General features: G+C 32.8%; 2 protein-coding genes across 6 annotated transcripts; both read left to right on the plus strand.

Moving 5' to 3' along the window:
* Nucleotides 1-46: 46 nt before the first annotated feature.
* Nucleotides 47-11,237, plus strand: LOC116141650 (protein GDAP2 homolog). 3 transcript variants are annotated; one of them, XM_031427133.1, is made up of 15 exons: nucleotides 47-205; nucleotides 485-923; nucleotides 1,685-1,762; nucleotides 2,060-2,115; nucleotides 2,587-2,706; nucleotides 2,816-2,886; nucleotides 3,387-3,480; nucleotides 3,665-3,868; nucleotides 8,295-8,546; nucleotides 8,846-8,954; nucleotides 9,123-9,190; nucleotides 10,107-10,176; nucleotides 10,253-10,327; nucleotides 10,426-10,517; nucleotides 10,926-11,237. In XM_031427133.1, exons 2-15 carry the CDS (start codon nucleotides 606-608, stop codon nucleotides 10,999-11,001), a joined length of 1,683 nt encoding a protein of 560 aa, XP_031282993.1. In that variant the 5' UTR covers nucleotides 47-205; nucleotides 485-605; the 3' UTR covers nucleotides 11,002-11,237. The 3 variants fall into 3 exon arrangements, with proteins under 3 accessions (XP_031282993.1, XP_031282995.1, XP_031282994.1); XM_031427135.1 differs by having other exon boundaries at nucleotides 10,435-10,517; XM_031427134.1 differs by having other exon boundaries at nucleotides 93-205; nucleotides 367-923.
* A 521-nt stretch (nucleotides 11,238-11,758) lies between these two features.
* LOC116141651 (clp protease adapter protein ClpF, chloroplastic) lies at nucleotides 11,759-15,573 on the plus strand. Of its 3 annotated transcripts, none has more exons than XR_004129849.1 (9): nucleotides 11,759-12,019; nucleotides 12,452-12,847; nucleotides 12,964-13,023; nucleotides 13,369-13,463; nucleotides 13,570-13,742; nucleotides 14,351-14,463; nucleotides 14,705-14,869; nucleotides 15,043-15,083; nucleotides 15,179-15,278. XR_004129849.1 is itself a non-coding variant. In XM_031427137.1 (9 exons), the coding sequence occupies exons 2-9, from the start codon at nucleotides 12,521-12,523 to the stop codon at nucleotides 15,323-15,325; spliced, it is 1,002 nt and encodes a 333-aa protein (XP_031282997.1). In that variant the 5' UTR covers nucleotides 11,765-12,024; nucleotides 12,452-12,520; the 3' UTR covers nucleotides 15,326-15,573. The 3 variants fall into 3 exon arrangements, 2 of the variants coding, with proteins under 2 accessions (XP_031282997.1, XP_031282996.1); XM_031427137.1 differs by having other exon boundaries at nucleotides 11,765-12,024; nucleotides 14,705-14,750; nucleotides 15,179-15,573; XM_031427136.1 differs by having other exon boundaries at nucleotides 11,767-12,019; nucleotides 14,705-14,750; nucleotides 15,179-15,573.
* Nucleotides 15,574-20,285: the final 4,712 nt, after the last annotated feature.

Here is a 20,285-nt window from a genome sequence, read left to right on the forward strand (position 1 = left end):
TTTGGATTGAAATTCATAGAAAAATAGTGGGGTGGTTTTGAAATTCTGAGTCAAACGACACAAAAGACAAATTCCCATTTTAGCTCGAGAAATCATTATGAGCTTTTGCCTCTGCAAGCTCATCGACCAGCAATAATAGTTGTAAATTAAAAATAAATTAAAAATTAAAAAACTCTTTTACGGATATCCAGATTCTCAATCCCTGGTACGCTCTCTCAATTCTCATATTCAGGGTTTTAATTTCTTTCTGATGTTCAAATTTTCAATTCCAATGACAAATTTCATTTTAGGGTTTGATTAGTGCAGTTAAGTCAAGTTTTTGCTGTATTGATTAGAATTGACTTATTTTTTCTCCTTAATTTGTAGTTGGGAATGAGAAGCCTTTGATTTTGTTTAATTTTTATGTTTTTTAAAGAAATCGTTATCCTATGTTCGTACATGATGATTTCGATTTTGATATAGATTCTATCTTTGTTGTTTTCAGGGTAACTTGTGCGATTAGATTTGTTTCGCATTTTGAAATATATGTGGATGGTTGAAAGTTGAAACTCTGAGAAGGAACTTAGAAGTTAGGGAAAGTGACATTTTCATTGGCTGGGTAAAAAATGTACAGGACTGTGGCCACAGCCACGCCACGGGGTGGGTTACCGAGTGATAGTGGGGATTCTGTTGTGACTTTGGATCAAGTTCCACGGTGGAGTGATGCTGAGCACAGGTCTTCTTTGGTGTATGAGAATGAAGATCCTTCGTTTTCTAATTCGTATTTCCCTGATCCCTTAACGTCTTCGTCCGGGGCAGAAAGTAGTAACAATGGGATGGTTTCTAGGTTTCCTGTGGATCATGAGATTAACTTGAAAATATATTTGTGGAGGGGAAACCCTTGGAATCTTGAAGTGGATGCTGTTGTAAATTCGACAAATGAGGTGAGCAGTAAATACTTATGTACTCTTGTTTGATTTGTATCTATGATGATGACTTTTAGACTATGTTGCTCTTTTTACTTTCATCTTCTTGTGACACTTGTTGTGTTTTCAGAAAGACTGTAACTTCTGAATTTGTACTTAAGTGTGATGGGAGGGTTGAGTTGGTGAACAATTACTTGGTACAGAAACATAAGTTTAATGATAATTGCCAGAATCTGAGTATTTATTCTTTGTTTGTGTTAGTTGAGCTCCTGTAGACACTTGTTTATGAAATTTTTTTTTTATTTTTTTTTTTTTTTATGAATCATGATCCATATGGAAATGATGTAGATTCATGTTGGCAATGTTCAGAATTGGATTCATACACTTGACTTGAGTTTGTAATTTTAATAGTTATACTGTGGGTTTGCTAAACCATCTCTCAGAAGTTTCTTTCATAAGAAAAGGTTATATAAGCTTCTTGACTCTCCAGAAAATTTTCCAGGAAGTTCTAGCTGATTCATCACACGTGGTACATCTTTAGCCAGTCTTTGTTCCAAGTAACTTCATGGTAGATGATGTTGTGCAAGTCCTTACAACTTGATATATTTTACTTAACTGGGAAATTCAAATTTGTGGAAGTTGGTTTAAGTTCCATTGCTACGTGCCACTTGTTTTAGTGTCTGGACAAGCATGAATTATTGGTAAATGGGATACTAATAAGGTGAAATTAGCTAGTTAAATAGTTGATCTTATTCAATTCTTTTGTGGATTGTCGACAGAACTTGGATGAAGCACACAGCAGCCCTGGTTTGCATGCAGCTGCTGGGCCCGGTCTTGCAGAAGAATGTGCTACACTGGTATGTTAACTGTAATATTTATTTCTCTGGATTCTATCCAAAAATTTTCACTTCAGTATAATGTCTAGAACATGGTCATATGGCTTTAGTCACGGATGCCCTTGATTACGTGCTACCCAATAACTACATGTAACTTTAAAATGTTAGACTATTAGGTCTTTTGTGGTTTGCAAGTGTATATTTAGAAAGGAAGCAAGAGTCATTTGAAGCTTTCTGTTGTATCTTATTGTTATGGAACAGTATCAGAAGATAGAAAGTGAGGAGTGGAATTGACATGTACTTTCTATTTCTTGACAGGGTGGATGCCGAACAGGGATGGCTAAAGTAACTAATGCATATGATCTTCCCGCTAGGTGGGTATATTGGTCATTTTTTTAATATCTGCAGACTAGACTAAGAGATTACATATTCATCTGTTTAGAAGCTCATTCTTGTAATCTGTTGCCCTTCACACATAGCATCACATTGTTATTGTTATAAAGTGTTCGTCTATTATAAATGAGTCAATTGAGATGCTTATGAACTTATAGTAGATGGGGGAGTCTTCATTTTTAGAACATTTCACTAATATGTCCCTAGATTTTAGCTTGCAATTAGTTAATTTTTCTTAAACTCTACCATGGGCATGTTTTGTAACTCATGCCATAGCAGTCTGTTATATTGTACCGCTGAATGTTGGGCTTTAGCATCTTTGATTTTATAGTGATATCTGACGCACTTCATTTCAAAGTTCCATATTTCACTATTTATGCTTAAAGTTCCAGATTCATGAATTTCTGTAGTGCTGGAAACTGATTGATTCTTTTCCTTTTAATGATATTTAGGAGAGTTATCCATACTGTTGGTCCCAAGTATGCTGTTAAATATCATACTGCTGCAGAGAATGCTCTTAGTCACTGCTATCGGTCTTGCCTGGAACTTCTTATTGAAAATGGGCTCAAGAGGTTGTTTGGTAGCAAATTTTACATTGTTTTCTTTCTTGCAATCTTTTGATCTATTTTGCTTTTATAGTTGTGTAAATTTGAAACTCCTGTTTTATACGCATGAATGCAGCATTGCTATGGGTTGTATATACACAGAGGCTAAAAACTATCCACGTGAACCAGCTGCACATGTGGCTATAAGTAAGAAATTTTCCTTTGTGTACAGCTCTGTTGATTATGTTGATGTTAAAAATCATGGTGAATATTTGGGAATTGCCAAAACTAAATCATGTATTCTGTTATATTAGTAAATTTATATATAAATTAATCATTGCAAATGCTGCTATTGTAGAAATTGTGACCATAATTACTAATTAGCAGAATTTTTATTATTATTTTTTTCTTATCTAGAGTAGAGGAAAAATACTGTTTTGAAAAATGATGTCATTTGATGAAGTTTTACAACTGCGTTGGTTGTATTAATTGCTCCAGTTTTCTTTTAGGACTTATAGATTTGTAATGTCTAATGCTATCATTATATAAAAAAAACATGGAGCCATTGCTTTTCATGAGTGACAAAATAACTGCTGTCAAACACCATGTAGGTCATGTGCATCCAGTAGTGATTGGTGAATTTTTTTTTTTTTTTTTTTTTTGCTATTCATTATCTCCAATTCATCTTTTGTTTGCTGTATCTTCAGGAACTGTACGGCGGTTTCTTGAGAAACAGAAAGATAAAATTACTGCTGTTGTATTTTGCACTACTACAACATCTGATACAGAAATATATAAAAGGTATAGTCATATTATAATTTTATTTTTAATTACTTCACAGATGCAAAATATGCCCCTTCTATAAATGAATTGCCATAATGCCTTATTTGTCTTGTGGCACTTGCTGTTATTTCTGTACTTGATATATTTAATATTTCTGTACGCTGAAGGTATTTCTCATAGTAGTATTACATTCACATTGTAGATTGCTTCCTCTTTATTTTCCTCGAGATAAGCTTGAGGAGGAGGTGGCCATTTCAAAGCTTCCTGCTGATGTTGGGGATGAGAATGGTGAGACAATTATAGATGAACGTAAAATTAGAATAAAGACGTTACCCAAAAAGACTCCTCCAAAGCCTCCCCAAGCACCAGTTGAACTTCCAGTCAGTGATGTTGGCTTGATACGAAGGTCAGTTTTAATTTTTTAGTGATAGATATTTAATAGTTGGATGATTTTTGAGATTTGTGTGTATCATGCTTTGCTATGCTATATTAATATACTTCTGTCTTTTCTCTTACAATTATATTTCATAGTTTAGTAATATATAATGTACTATTTTTTATAGGTGTCATGAGTAATTTACTCCTTAGTCCTAACTTCATTTTGCTTTTGTGTTCTTGTTCATGAAGCCACGCAGTATGTAGGCTGGTTTTATATCTGTCAAGTGAAATGTCTTGCAGCTTTTTCTGCCTTTAGTACAATTGCGCTCTTTTAATGAGACAGTGGGCTGTTCAAAATACACATAGAGGAAGCTCCAGCAGCTCCATATTTATAACAACTTTTGAACCCTTCTATTAATGCATCTGCATAGTTGATACTGTATTTACTTTGTGTCATTTCCAAAGTACATCAGTTTTCTAAGTTGCATTTAATCTCAATCATTTAAAGTGTGTTGATCCAATGGCTATATAAGATATTCACTCCAGGAGTCTATATGTTTGCATAAATCAAATTTTTCAGAAATTTGCACTTGCATATGGTTTTTATTTTCCTTGTTTTAATAAACTGATTGTTGCCTTCATGATGCTGTTGGACTACTTGCTCTTTCATGTTTTAATCTTTAATTGTAATGGGATTTGGGATGTTTTAATCATGGTTTTTGCTTTTTTTCTCTTTATAGCTCCACTTTAGTTACTTTTCTTTTATCTTTGCCCCTTTTTTTTTTTAATTCTTTGTATAATTTTTGCTTCCCCACACCCTTCTCTTGGGTTGAACTGGCTTCTTCAGTACCTGATCCACTGTTGTATTTCTCTTTTTCCTATATTAATACAATACAATCTTTTTGTTGGCAATGTTCAGAATTGGATTCATACACTTGACTTGAGTTTGTAATTTTAATAGTTATACTGTGGGTTTGCTAAACCATCTCTCAGAAGTTTCTTTCATAAGAAAAGGTTATATAAGCTTCTTGACTCTCCAGAAAATTTTCCAGGAAGTTCTAGCTGATTCATCACACGTGGTACATCTTTAGCCAGTCTTTGTTCCAAGTAACTTCATGGTAGATGATGTTGTGCAAGTCCTTACAACTTGATATATTTTACTTAACTGGGAAATTCAAATTTGTGGAAGTTGGTTTAAGTTCCATTGCTACGTGCCACTTGTTTTAGTGTCTGGACAAGCATGAATTATTGGTAAATGGGATACTAATAAGGTGAAATTAGCTAGTTAAATAGTTGATCTTATTCAATTCTTTTGTGGATTGTCGACAGAACTTGGATGAAGCACACAGCAGCCCTGGTTTGCATGCAGCTGCTGGGCCCGGTCTTGCAGAAGAATGTGCTACACTGGTATGTTAACTGTAATATTTATTTCTCTGGATTCTATCCAAAAATTTTCACTTCAGTATAATGTCTAGAACATGGTCATATGGCTTTAGTCACGGATGCCCTTGATTACGTGCTACCCAATAACTACATGTAACTTTAAAATGTTAGACTATTAGGTCTTTTGTGGTTTGCAAGTGTATATTTAGAAAGGAAGCAAGAGTCATTTGAAGCTTTCTGTTGTATCTTATTGTTATGGAACAGTATCAGAAGATAGAAAGTGAGGAGTGGAATTGACATGTACTTTCTATTTCTTGACAGGGTGGATGCCGAACAGGGATGGCTAAAGTAACTAATGCATATGATCTTCCCGCTAGGTGGGTATATTGGTCTGTTTTTTAATATCTGCAGACTAGACTAAGAGATTACATATTCATCTGTTTAGAAGCTCATTCTTGTAATCTGTTGCCCTTCACACATAGCATCACATTGTTATTGTTATAAAGTGTTCGTCTATTATAAATGAGTCAATTGAGATGCTTATGAACTTATAGTAGATGGGGGAGTCTTCATTTTTAGAACATTTCACTAATATGTCCCTAGATTTTAGCTTGCAATTAGTTAATTTTTCTTAAACTCTACCATGGGCATGTTTGGTATCTCATGCCATAGCAGTCTGTTATATTGTACCGCTGAATGTTGGGCTTTAGCATCTTTGATTTTATAGTGATATCTGACGCACTTCATTTCAAAGTTCCATATTTCACTATTTATGCTTAAAGTTCCAGATTCATGAATTTCTGTAGTGCTGGAAGATTGATTCTTTTCCTTTTAATGATATTTAGGAGAGTTATCCATACTGTTGGTCCCAAGTATGCTGTTAAATATCATACTGCTGCAGAGAATGCTCTTAGTCACTGCTATCGGTCTTGCCTGGAACTTCTTATTGAAAATGGGCTCAAGAGGTTGTTTGGTAGCAAATTTTACATTGTTTTCTTTCTTGCAATCTTTTGATCTATTTTGCTTTTATAGTTGTGTAAATTTGAAACTCCTGTTTTATACGCATGAATGCAGCATTGCTATGGGTTGTATATACACAGAGGCTAAAAACTATCCACGTGAACCAGCTGCACATGTGGCTATAAGTAAGAAATTTTCCTTTGTGTACAGCTCTGTTGATGTTAAAAATCATGGTGAATATTTGGGAATTGCCAAAACTAAATCATGTATTCTGTTATATTAGTAAATTTATATATAAATTAATCATTGCAAATGCTGCTATTGTAGAAATTGTGACCATAATTACTAATTAGCAGAATTTTTATTATTATTTTTTTCTTATCTAGAGTAGAGGAAAAATACTGTTTTAAAAAATGATGTCATTTGATGAAGTTTTACAACTGCGTTGGTTGTATTAATTGCTCCAGTTTTCTTTTAGGACTTATAGATTTGTAATGTCTAATGCTATCATTATATAAAAAAAACATGGAGCCATTGCTTTTCATGAGTGACAAAATAACTGCTGTCAAACAACATGTAGGTCATGTGCATCCAGTAGTGATTGGTGAATTTTTTTTTTTTTTTTTTTTTTGCTATTCATTATCTCCAATTCATCTTTTGTTTGCTGTATCTTCAGGAACTGTACGGCGGTTTCTTGAGAAACAGAAAGATAAAATTACTGCTGTTGTTTTTTGCACTACTACAACATCTGATACAGAAATATATAAAAGGTATAGTCATATTATAATTTTATTTTTAATTACTTCACAGATGCAAAATATGCCCCTTCTATAAATGAATTGTCATAATGCCTTATATGTCTTGTGGCACTTGCTGTTATTTCTGTACTTGATATATTTAATATTTCTGTACGCTGAAGGTATTTCTCATAGTAGTATTACATTCACATTGTAGATTGCTTCCTCTTTATTTTCCTCGAGATAAGCTTGAGGAGGAGGTGGCCATTTCAAAGCTTCCTGCTGATGTTGGGGATGAGAATGGTGAGACAATTATAGATGAACGTAAAATTAGAATAAAGACGTTACCCAAAAAGACTCCTCCAAAGCCTCCCCAAGCACCAGTTGAACTTCCAGTCAGTGATGTTGGCTTGATACGAAGGTCAGTTTTAATTTTTTAGTGATAGATATTTAATAGTTGGATGATTTTTGAGATTTGTGTGTATCATGCTTTGCTATGCTATATTAATATACTTCTGTCTTTTCTCTTACAATTATATTTCATAGTTTAGTAATATATAATGTACTATTTTTTATAGGTGTCATGAGTAATTTACTCCTTAGTCCTAACTTCATTTTGCTTTTGTGTTCTTGTTCATGAAGCCACGCAGTATGTAGGCTGGTTTTATATCTGTCAAGTGAAATGTCTTGCAGCTTTTTCTGCCTTTAGTACAATTGCGCTCTTTTAATGAGACAGTGGGCTGTTCAAAATACACATAGAGGAAGCTCCAGCAGCTCCATATTTATAACAACTTTTGAACCCTTCTATTAATGCATCTGCATTGTTGATACTGTATTTACTTTGTGTCATTTCCAAAGTACATCAGTTTTCTAAGTTGCATTTAATCTCAATCATTTAAAGTGTGTTGATCCAATGGCTATATAAGATATTCACTCCAGGAGTCTATATGTTTGCATAAATCAAATTTTTCAGAAATTTGCACTTGCATATGGTTTTTATTTTCCTTGTTTTAATAAACTGATTGTTGCCTTCATGATGCTGTTGGACTACTTGCTCTTTCATGTTTTAATCTTTAATTGTAATGGGATTTGGGATGTTTTAATCATGGTTTTTGCTTTTTTTCTCTTTATAGCTCCACTTTAGTTACTTTTCTTTTATCTTTGCCCTTTTTTTTTTTAATTCTTTGTATAATTTTTGCTTCCCCACACCCTTCTCTTTGGTTGAACTGGCTTCTTCAGTACCTGATCCACTGTTGTATTTCTCTTTTTCCTATATTAATACAATACAATCTTTTACTGTTTTTAGTAAAATAAAATAATGATAATGATAAAATAATAGCCAGATGATTCAGTGGATGGATATTGTTTTCTCAGGAACTCGTCATATTTAGATTCGTATTTGGATCCTGCCTTTATGTCCTTAATTAAAGATCCAGATCTGAGACGCAAGGAACAATGGGAAAAAACTGCTCAAGCACAACGTGGGTGGAATTGTGCTAAAATGCTTGGATTTGGTGACCTTGGTGGACCTCCATTGTCTGCTTCTGAAGAATACTCACTTCATTCAAGATACCTTTCTAAAGCGAATTCTCTTAATCTTTCTGAAATTTCAGAGATGAAGATTGTGTAAGCATTCAGACATTTTCTTTTGGTTTACATATTTTCATATTTTCTGCTTTTTTATTGCATGATTTTGAGATAGGAAACGGAAAAGATGTATATTAATAATTTAAAAAAATCACTTGATTTGGTTCTCCATTTTAAAGTTTACTAAGCTAGATACAATGGTGGTTGTGAAAATTTCAAATAATGATCCATTTCAATTGGATGGCCTTGTGAACTTTATATGAATTTTGGTTTGCATTTAGGCTTGATGGTTTTCTGGCACATATAATATTGAGTTAACTCTGTTGTTTCTGTTTCAGTTACCGTGGAGGGGTAGACAGTGAGGGACGCCCTGTAATGGTTGTTGTGGGAGCGCATTTTTTGCTCCGTTGTCTTGATCTTGAGCGTTTCATACTTCACGTAGTGAAGGTAATTTATTTACAGTGTGCTTCAGTTTGACATTTGTCAGCATCTATGAACATTTAGTATTTCTTGGTGTTAGAAAATGCTCTCATTCTGATTTCTTTTCCTTACTGACTTCTTAATCCTTGTTGAAAACTGGATGTTGGATCTAAGTATTTTGAATTTTTATTTCAGGAATTTGAGCCCTTGATTCAGAAGCCTTATACTATTGTGTACTTTCATTCTGCTGCATCTTTACAGCTGTAAGTATTTTTTGGTGAACTTGCAAAACATGCATACCAAGTTTGGCTTGCAATATTTTGTGCCTTTGCCAGTTGAAACGCCTAGTTATTTACTGAGAATTGTTCGTGTTGATTGAGATTCCTTTCCAATTTAACAGTTCCTTTAAGTGTTAATTATATTAAGGGTAATCTGATTTCTATGATTATTTTGCTTCTTACTTGTTCTGCTATTATATATTAAATCAGGCCATATAAATCGTGGAAAGTATAACTTTCAGTGAATTTTGATGCTTGTTCTTTTTGACAAAATATTAGTACAAAGGAGAAATGGTTTTTTTTTTTTTTTTTTTTTTTTGTTATCATTGATAATATTGGGAACTGAAACAATCTGCAAAACCATTTTCATGTCATTTAATGGTCTGTTTTAATTATTAAATGGTTGTGTTGTACTTCTCAAATATTTTAAGCTTTTGATTTTCATTCTTTCCTAATAATGTCTTTTTCATCATCATCTCCTTGTTTGTTCTAAGAACTCCCTGAGTCCATTCCTTTAGAACAGAAATAAATCAGGTGTTAAGCAGACAATCTTTAAGACCGAGCATAGTTGGGAAACTGTCAGGAAGTTAAACTTAACATGCATTCAGATTTTGGTAAAACAGTGGGAATAAAATATTTCTATTAAAGTTTGTGTTTAATTGACTAGGTTTCCAGTTTCCTGAAGAACCTCATTCTTTGTGAGTTTCCTTGCTAGCATTATGAATTATATCTCCCTGTGGCCTTGGGCATTTAGATTTTGAGATTTCAAAATTTTGTATGTTAATAAATAAAGCTCTTCATAACAACGATTCAAATGGGCTACTGTGGAGCTGTATGTGGCGGTGACATTCCTTTAATAATTACAGTCCTATTACCTTGTTTCTGTTTCTGTAATAAACAGCCAACCAGACTTTGGATGGATGAGAAGATTACAGCAAATACTCAGTCGGAAGCATCAACGTAACCTGCATGTATGCAACTAATAATTCCCTTTTTCTAGAAAACAAAGCTGATCTTAGTTCTGATTGCAATATCTGCTCTATGTAGGCAATTTATGTTCTTCACCCTACCTTACACTTGAAGGCTGCCATTTTTGCAATGCAATTGTTTGTGGATAGTGTGGTATGTCTGAAATTGTTTCTCATTGAATTGTAGTTGAAACATGAACTTTTGAAGTTTATTGCTTCTGAATGTTTTGGTAACTAATGGCTATTCGTTAGGTGTGGAAGAAAGTGGTATATGTTGATCGGCTTCTGCAGTTGTTTAGATATGTTCCTCGTGAGCAGTTGACCATCCCTGATTTCGTGTTTCAGTGAGTCTTCTGGCTCTTTTCTTTTCGGACGTTCACTTTTGTTTCCATTTACCCAAGAATGAGCACTCTTTTGCCCTTGATAAATAAAAAGTCCTAAATTTTAATAAATACATTCGCAAGTTATTTGGCTACTCAGCAGTTTTCATCTTTAAGGAGGAAATCCCATTCACTGTTTCATAGTACTATTGTTTTCATTGCATCTGCTACCACTAATTCTGACCATGTTTAGGGGTGCTTCCGAATTTTACTAGGTTCATGAGTCACTGGTTCTAACATATTGGCCTCTGGGCAACTCCTTTCCGCATAGTTTTGCATTTACTCCAAATGTTGCATCTTGCATAACGTTGCATTATTCCTTGTTTACAGTGGAAATAGGATTATAATGTTGTATTTATGTGATTGATGCAGGCATGATTTAGAAGTGAATGGAGGGAAGGGTCTTATTGTGGACCCTAGAACAAAATATGTATATCAGCGGCCTTAGGCAACAAATAGCTGTCCCGCATGGTGATTAAAGCTGTAATCTGTCAATTCTTTTTTTTTTTTTCATGTGTTTGGCAGGGTTGGTTGTTAATCATGTAAAAATAGCGCCTGATTTTTAATATTTTATTTGTTCAGCAATCATCTGTTTGTTTCTGATGGTGAAAATAAGCTTGTTCATTTTGTATCATGTTGGATTGGATGATTCTCAATAAAATTTTAAATTTGAGCTTTTGTTAATAGCTACATAGTTTATATTTCTCCATTTTTGTTTGTTTACTGCCTCTATTCGAAGACATTAATAATTGGGTAAAAATGTTCCAGTTGCCGCCTTCAAACGCTTTTTTTCTTTTTATTTTAAATTTAATTGTAAGATGAATATAAAATATCTTAATTGAATAAAAAAAATTGCTGCATAGTGCTATATTTTTAAAATTAAAAAGAAATAATCAACCCAAATAGAGTTGGAACGGAATTTCAATTTATTTATTTATTTTTAAGGTGTTTTCTATACATTTAGGATATTCTGTGTAATTGTATTTTACTGAAATATAATTATTTATTTAGACAGACATACAACAAAAGGTTTTTTTTTTTTTTTTTTTCTGTTTTACACCTCAAAAAAATTAAGTAAAAAGATCGACTCTCTTTATTAACTTTTTAAAGTTATTTATCATATTTTGTGACTTTCGTTATAACATTAAGTTCGTAAGGTTTTCTATAATCTTTGAGTTACACGCAAGTTAAGTACGGACAAGCGAGAGGCGAAAAGAGATTTGTGTGAGAGGGGCGATGGCATTTTGGTGCTTAAAGTAAAAAGGTTTTATTTTTCGGGTAATTTAAATTAGATTATAAACTGGAGGGGGATGTGTCAGCAAATCCGCGTGATAACATAATCCATGGTATAATCCTAGATAGGATTCCCCCTCTTTCTATTTTCAGCCAACAAAACAAATTTGTAATTTTTGAGGACGAAACAGTGGCTTCTCTCTTGAATCTAGTTTCGCAGCAACAGCTTTCTGGTTAGGTTTTGATACACACTCTCCTCTCCCTAGTTTCACTTATATTTGAGTCTATTTTGCTACCCTAATTTAACATCTAAATCACTTCACATGTTGTACCCACTTTATCTGTTATTTAATAAATGGAATGACAATCTTTTAATTAATTTTTGTAAGTTATTTCTCTCCAATATGCTTAATTTTATTTGTTTATACTAAGTTAGTAGTAAGTGTCACTTTCTTCTCTTTCATATCGTCTTTGTTTTTTTTTTTTTTTTTGGGGGGGGTGGGTGTTAATTGTTAGAGAACCGTATGATGTTTTAGTAGTTTATCAGAAGATGGTTATAATCTTGTTTTGTTAAAGAGAATGAAAACAATTTAAATAATAATAATAATTTTGGTTATATTCGGCTATAACTCCCTTGAATTGAAGATGATTTTGTGTTAATACAGATGCAAAGACTGTTACACGCCTAGTTTCTACTCTGTTCTGTAATTGAAGTTTTATTCCCTGGTACAAAAATGGTACAAGGGCTTTCATTAAGCACACTAACAACGTCTGGAAATGGCGGGTTTCATTCGTCAACTTCTTCATGGAGAAGACATTTCAAACTAGTGAAGACAACCCATATAGGGATTGATAGGCAATGTCTTTGGCAGCAGTGTGTTCAAAACTTACACATGTGGGGTAAACCCAATAGACTAAGACAAAGAAATTTGAGGGTTGAAGCTGGATGGCTCTTTAAAGGGGGTGACGAAGGGTTCGATTCAAGCTCAGAGCGCAGTGAGACAGCTAATGAGGATATACTGATTTTCTTTTTTCAGTTAGACTTGGCAACTCGAGTACAGGTTTGACACGCTGTTTCTCTTGATTTCATGTTCATACATAGTGAAGTGGTTTTAAATTTCTCCCAATTCATGGATTCTGCTTACAAGCTTTGGTGGTGAGTATCATGAAATTGCAGTGCGCTTTAAACATGGAGCAGTATGATATTGCACAACAGTTGAGAAACAAGCTTACTGAGGTCAGATCTCTCATCCTGTTTATGTAAGAACACACTTATTAGGAGATCATTTCTGCAGATTACTCGACTAAAGGACTTGTAAGAAGTATCTTACTAGCTTTCTAGGACTTTTATTTTCCTTCAAAGCAATGTGTATGTGTTTCTGTGTTTACTTCAACTTTAATATATCCTTTGGGCAAATGCATCCAGTGCTGAGGACTGTTGTTCTTTAACCTTATAGAGTTTCAATGTCAACATCTTAAATTTGTGTATGCTTGCCTGCCTTAACACATGTCCATGTGCATTTGAAATAGCTTCCTAGTAAATGGAGTTTATACTATGCTTAATAATTGTTCTTCTTGAAAGGTTGAGGCAGAAATAACCAGGCAAAAGGAGGCAAAAAGGGGATTATCCTCAAAGAATGAAGCTCAAGATAAGGCTATAAGTATCTTACGTTTGCGGTGAGTCATAGATCATGTTGCCATTTTTCCTTTTTAGGGATCATTTTTAATGTTGTGACTAATTGATTCAGCATGAAAATTTTACTGGACTGTCCTTTCCGTGCAGTGCAGATTTGCAGAGTGCAATTGAGAGTGAGAGTTATGCTTTAGCAGCTGAACTCCGGGATCAAATTTCCAAACTAGAGGCAGAGTCTCTGGCTGCATCAGCAAAAGCTCTGGTGTTTGAAACTGCACAATATGCATTTCGTTTAGGGCAGAAAGTGAAGCATAAAATTTTTGGTATATAATTAGTATTCATTGCACTGCATTAATTTAACTTTTCCTTCACTTATTTATGCTCTTAACTTTTACTTCAGTACAAACGTGACCTCGTACTAAATGGATAAATCCTTCCTAATCGTAATCATTTATTGTGAGATGGATGTCAAATGCCTCATACAATGATGAACAGTTGAAGCCCAAAAGAATTGAATGCCATAAATGAAAACTAGAGTTGGCTGCTTCCTTTCTGATGGTGCAATGATTCATGCTTGAACCTCTTGTTTAAGTTGTTGGTGTTTGTGCATGGGTTCATTAATTAGTTAATATAAACTCTACCTTGTGCTGACCTTATTCTAGTGCTGTCTTTTGAAAATATATCTGGGTCACTGGTGGAGTGCCTTTCCTCTCCCCCCTCTTCAACACCCTCTTCCCCCCCACCCCCTCACCCACCACAAAATAAATAAATAAATAATAAAGAAAGAAAATGGAATGTTAGGGGCCTTTGATGCATCTTCTAGATGCCTGGGACTCAATTGGATGAGAGAATTTTGTCTTTTATTTGCCTTCTCTCTTGTTTCCTTTTCCCGGCTTGTTTATTTTGCTGAAAACTCGTTCTCTGGCTCTAGGCTATCGTGCTGTAATTTGCGGAATGGATCCAGTGTGTTGTGAATCTAGTTCATGGATGGACACTGCACAAGTTGAAAAATTGCCTCGAGGTTCTAATCAGCCATTTTATCAGGTGCAGCTAGCCTTATTACTGGGTTGATCTTTTCTCCCTTTTTTTTTCCCATGAGAATGTAGATGATTTTAGTTCAGTTTACGATATTATATGATACGGTATTATATTTTAATTACTGGATCAATTGCCTCATGAAATAGCATGACATTTTCTTTTCCTTTTCCTCAATTAGATGTGTGCTGCTGTTGCATATGTCCCATGAAAAAGAAAAATCTGATGAAGTTTATCTGTTTCTTCTTAGGTCTTGGTTGACGTGCATGCAGACCCCAATCTACTAGTGGCATATGGTAATTGTAGCTGTTTTGTTCATCTTCTCACCAATATAATCTACCTTTTTTCTGTCTCAGAAGGCATGTTTATCATTATTCAACTCAACTTATAGGCCTCACAGAGTTGAACCCGAATAGTAAGCTGACATGAGAACATAATTGTATATGTTCTTGGATTTGCTATATACCCTGTGCTGGCGTAATTGTATATTTTCTTGGGTTTGTGATATCCTGGATTATTTTTGAAGTCATTGCTAGTCATCTTTGGGAATGCTCTGTTGAAATTGTGAATGATTTTCGTGTGCTGCAGTTCCTGAGGATAATTTGTTAGCCCCTGAACAACCAGACACGGTAAGTAGAATTATTGTTGAAAATCATGAAACATGTTCCCAGAGGTTTTTTTCTTGATTAAACGTGGGCTGTACTTAATACTTATCCATGTACAGGGAAGGTTCGATCATCCATATGTTTCCTTTTTATTTTATGGGATGGATACAGCTGGAGATTTCATCCCAATCAAGCAGCTGCTTGAGAAGTACAACAGGCCTCGTCATGAAGCGCCCATCGATCCAGAAGATGAGGAGCCTAAGTGAACGATGCTTGTGAGCTTTATAAGGCAATTTTCATTCGGAGTAGTCATTCACAATAGTTCATAACGAGATGGGCTCGTACCTTGTAGCTTGTTATGATAATGATTCTTGTTATCTTGTATATCCTATATTTTCCTCTATTTTTTTTTATTCTTGGGGAGGATGGAGCCTCTTGTAAACTTGAGATGGAAAACCATTCAGGAAAAGTTCATGTATTTATCGGTGCCTTTAGGTGAAAGAATAAATAATATATATATATATATATATATATATATATATAAAACTGAATACTCATGCTAGGTGTTCATCATGTGGCATATTTTAGAATTCATAGAATTGTCATATTTTGACACATAGGATTTGTGGTTGCTATATGATTGAATTTTATTGGTGATGTTGTAGAGATATATTAATTGTTAAATTGGTATTCCAAATTCAAAGGTAAAAGCATACTTATTTGAGTGATACGTTATGACACTTTTTTTTTTTTTTTTGGCTCTAAAATTGTTTTATTTTGGAGCTCTAGAATTGTTTTCTCTTGTCACGTTGAATGTGTGGTTTAATGAGATATTTTTAGCTCTAAGATTCATGAATACTCGTGTTGGTTGTTTGCCATGAATACTCATGTGGATTGTTCGTCATGTGGCATATTTCGGAAGCTCTAGAATTACTCCATTTTGACACATTGGATTGACAAGCCAATCAAATTACTCTATCTTGATACATTGGATTGGTATTTATTATTTCATCTATAATTATTAATTAATTAAAAAAAAGAATAATTCTAATTTTATAAGTGCATTGCGTTGGCATTCTAAAAGTCTAACTATATTGACATCTTATATTTGTGATTATTATGTGGTTGAATTTTATTGGTAATGATATAGACAATATAAATTGTTGCATTGGTATTCCAAAGTCTAAATAAATAGATATAAAAATTGGATTACATAGATATATTGCATTGTTGTATTAATAATTAATAATAATACTAATTATATAGATGCATTGCATTCATAGTTATCAAATCGTGTATCGTATCGTGTATCGAAAACCTAATTTTTTGAATCGTGTATCGCGTATCGTTTCGTAAGATACACCTTTTTCAAAAAAATTAATAAAATAATCAAAATTTTCTAAAAATTAATATCATCCCCAAGATTAATTAAAGAATTTTGTGGTATTATTGACTTTAAATTACGGTATTACATAATCAAAATTAATCACAAAATTCCAAGATCAATATCAATATCTATATCTCCACTTATATTATTATTATCATGTAAAATGGGCAATACATATTCCTCTTCACTTTCTCCATGCAAAATGGGTAAATTTGGACAGGTTTTAGTGAATCGGGTTGGGTGACCCAGTTTCGACCCGAAAATTTGTTTGGACCTTTGGCCCAAATTAATAAAGTCGTATCGATATTTTTAAGGATACGAACGGATGCGTATCATATCGTAGAATACATATCAATGTATCGAAAGGTTTAGATCTGATACGTACTGTTGGCGACCTATATCGAATCGTATCGTATAATACATATCGGGTATCGTAGGATACTAACAACCATGATTGCATTGGCATTTTAAAGGTCTAACCATAAAGACACATTGGATTTGTGATTGCCATGTGGTGAATTTTATTGGTGATGATGTGGACAATATTAATTGTTGCATTGGTATTCCAAAGTCTAAATAAATAGGCATAAAGATTGGATTACATAAGGGCATTGTATTGGTAGTAAAAGCATATTTGAACCTTTGGAAACTAGAAAGATAGAGCTTTAATTTGATATATTATACGAAGAATTTGGATAACTCTAAACCTGCGGCCGAACCATTTATTTTATCATCACACACGTAAAACCAATTGAATTTTAGTGATGACAAAGGAAAACAAATATTGATATGTAGTTTTAATTGTATTTGTTCTATCTCTTTTTGTTGATATTTTTTTATGTTACATACATATATCGGAAACAGGTTGTTGCTGAATATAACAAATTTTATTTGTATCACATATATCATCTGATGTTTGTTGTCGAACCATATAGTTTTAGTAAACTATTTATAATATGTCGAACCATTATTATTATCCTTAAACGAAAACAAATATTGATATGTAGTTTTAATTGTAATTGTTCTATCTCTTTTTGATGATATCTTTTATGTTACATAAATATATCATGAAAAGAGTTTGTTGCTGAATATAATTATTTTTTAACAAATATCAACTAATGTTTGATGCTAAACCACGTAGCTTTAGTAAACCATTCATTTTATCATCATACACATTTAGGTTTCGACTGAACAATTACTAGTAAATTGACTATAACTTGCTCAATAAAAATCTAATTGATGAGAGGTTTGAATCTTTAGAAACTAGACAAACAGGGCTTTAATTTGATATATTATACGCTTAATTTGGATAATTGTAGCCCTACTGTCAAACAATTCATTTTATCATCACATATATTTCGGTTTCCACTTAACATTCAGTCGTAAATTGACCATAACTTGCTCAATAAAAATCCAATTGATGAGAGGTTTGAACCTTTAGAAACTAGACAGACAGTAGTTTAATTTTATATATTATATGCTTAATTTAGATAACTATAGCTGTACTTCCAAACCATTCCTTTTATCATCACACACATTTCAGTTTTCACTGACTGGTTAGTAGTAAACTGACCATAACTTGCTCAATAGAAATCCAATTGATGAGAGGTTTAAATATTTAGAAACCATACATATAGCCCTTTAATTTGGTATATTACACGCTTAATTTGGATAATTGTAACCCCACTACCGAACCATTCCTTTTATCATTACACATTTCTGTTTTCACTAAACAGTCAGTAGTAAGTTGACCATAACTTGCCCAATAAAACTCCAATTGATCAAAGGTTTGAATCTTTAGAAACTAGACAAATATGGATTTAATTTGATATATTATACACTTAATTTGGATAAATTTAGCCCCACTTTCGAACCATTCCTTGTATCATCACACACATTTTGCTTTCCCCTGTTTCTCGATTTTTACTGATCAATCAGTAGTAAATTGGTCATAACTTACTCAATAAAAATTCAATTGATGAGCGGTTTGAATATTTGGAAACTAGAAAGATAGAGCTTTAATTTGATATATTATACAAAGAATTTGGATAACTATAGACCTGCGGCTGAACCATTCATTTTATCATTACACACATAAAACCAATTGAATTTTAGTGATGACAAAGGAAAACAAATATTGATATGTAATTTTAATTGTATTTGCTCTATCTCTTTTTGTTGATATTTTTTTATGTTACATACATCTATCGGAAATAGGTTGTTGCTGAATATAATAAATTTTATTTGTATCATAAATATCATCTGATGTTTGTTGCCGAACCATGTAGCTTTAGTAAACCATTTATAATATGTCAAACCATTATTATTATCCTTAAAGGAAAACAAATATTGATATGTAGTTTTAATTGTAATTGTTCTATCTCTTTTTGATGATATCTTTTATGTTACATACATATATCATGAAAAGAGTTTGTTGTTGAATATAACTAATTTCATTTAAATAACAAATATCAACTGATGTTTGATGCTAAACCGTGTAGCTTTAGTAAACCATTCATTTTATCATCATACACATTTAGGTTTTCACTGAACAATTACTAGTAAATTGACCATAACTTGCTCAATAAAAGTCTAATTGATGAGAGGTTTGAATCTTTAGAAACTAGACAAATAGAGCTTTAATTTGATATATTATACGCTTAATTTGGATAATTGTAGCCCCACTATCAAACAATTCATTTTATCATCACACACATTTCGGTTTCCATTGAACAGTCAGTAGTAAATTGACCACAACTTTCTCAATAAAAATCCAATTGATGAGAGGTTTGAATATTTAGAAACTAGACATATAGGGCTTAATTTGATATATTATAAATTTAATTTGGATAACTTTAGCTCCACTACCAAACCATTCTTTTTATCATCACACACATTTTAGTTTCCATTGAACAGTCAGTAGTAAATTGACCATAACTTGCTCAATAAAAATCCAATTGATGAGAGGTTTGAACCTTTAGAAACTAGACAAACAGAGCTTTAATTTGTTATATTATATGCTTAATTTGGTAACTGTAGACCCACTGTCAAACCATTTCTTTTATTATCACACACATTTTGGTTTCTCATGTTTCTCAATTTTCACTGAACAGTCAATAGTAAATTAGTCATAACTTGCTCAATAAAAATCTAATTGATGAGCGGTTTGAATCTTTGGAAACTAGAAAGACAGGGCTTTAATTTGATATATTATATGATGAATTAGGATAACTATAGACCTGCTGTCAAACCATTCATTTTATTATCACGCACATAAAACAAATTCAATTTTAGTGATGACAAAGGAAAGCAAATATTGATATATAGTTTTAATTATATTTTTTCTATCTCTTTTTGTTGATTTTTGGATTGATTTTGTTGTTGATTTGTGGGTTTTACAATTATCGTCTTTCTTTAGGATGTTATCATCAAATGCTTTTTTTGATATAGGTGATGGTCAATTCTAATTGAAGCAAATGAATTTATTTCACATGACCTTTATCTTCATGGCTTCTTCAATACTTCAATTAAGTTGTCTTCGGATTATACTGTTGGAGTTGTTGTTGCTTTCTATTTGACTTCTCTTCTCAACATTCTTAATTTTTTTTATTTCTAAAATAATAATAATAAAAATATTTCATTTTCTCTTCTCAACAATCAAAATCAATTTTTTCCTTTGGCTCTACAAGTCTCTTGCTTAAAAGTTCACATTTTTCAACAAAGTTTCTCTTTCTTTGATTAATTTATAGACTTATCAATAATATCCAGTGGGTTATCCTGCAAATCTTTTGCTTTTCTTGACAAAGATTTAAACTTTGGTAGCAAATGTCAAATGGTAA

This window comes from Pistacia vera, unplaced genomic scaffold (genome assembly GCF_008641045.1).
Source record: "Pistacia vera cultivar Batoury unplaced genomic scaffold, PisVer_v2 Contig40, whole genome shotgun sequence".
NCBI classification, from domain to species: Eukaryota; Viridiplantae; Streptophyta; class Magnoliopsida; order Sapindales; family Anacardiaceae; genus Pistacia; species Pistacia vera.

What these genes read in the sequence shown, in the direction of transcription:
- LOC116141651 (XM_031427137.1), top strand. Translation starts at nt 12,521, where the DNA reads ATGGTACAAGGGCTTTCATTAAGCACACTAACAACGTCTGGAAATGGC. An exon ending in ACTTGGCAACTCGAGTACAG is followed by an intron (nt 12,848 to 12,963) that starts GTTTGACACGCT and finishes ATGAAATTGCAG; the next exon opens with TGCGCTTTAAACATGGAGCA. An exon ending in CCCCTGAACAACCAGACACG is followed by an intron (nt 15,084 to 15,178) that starts GTAAGTAGAATT and finishes ATCCATGTACAG; the next exon opens with GGAAGGTTCGATCATCCATA.
- LOC116141650 (XM_031427133.1), top strand. Translation starts at nt 606, where the DNA reads ATGTACAGGACTGTGGCCACAGCCACGCCACGGGGTGGGTTACCGAGT. An exon ending in ATTTCAGAGATGAAGATTGT is followed by an intron (nt 8,547 to 8,845) that starts GTAAGCATTCAG and finishes TTTCTGTTTCAG; the next exon opens with TTACCGTGGAGGGGTAGACA. An exon ending in TCTGCTGCATCTTTACAGCT is followed by an intron (nt 9,191 to 10,106) that starts GTAAGTATTTTT and finishes TGTAATAAACAG; the next exon opens with CCAACCAGACTTTGGATGGA.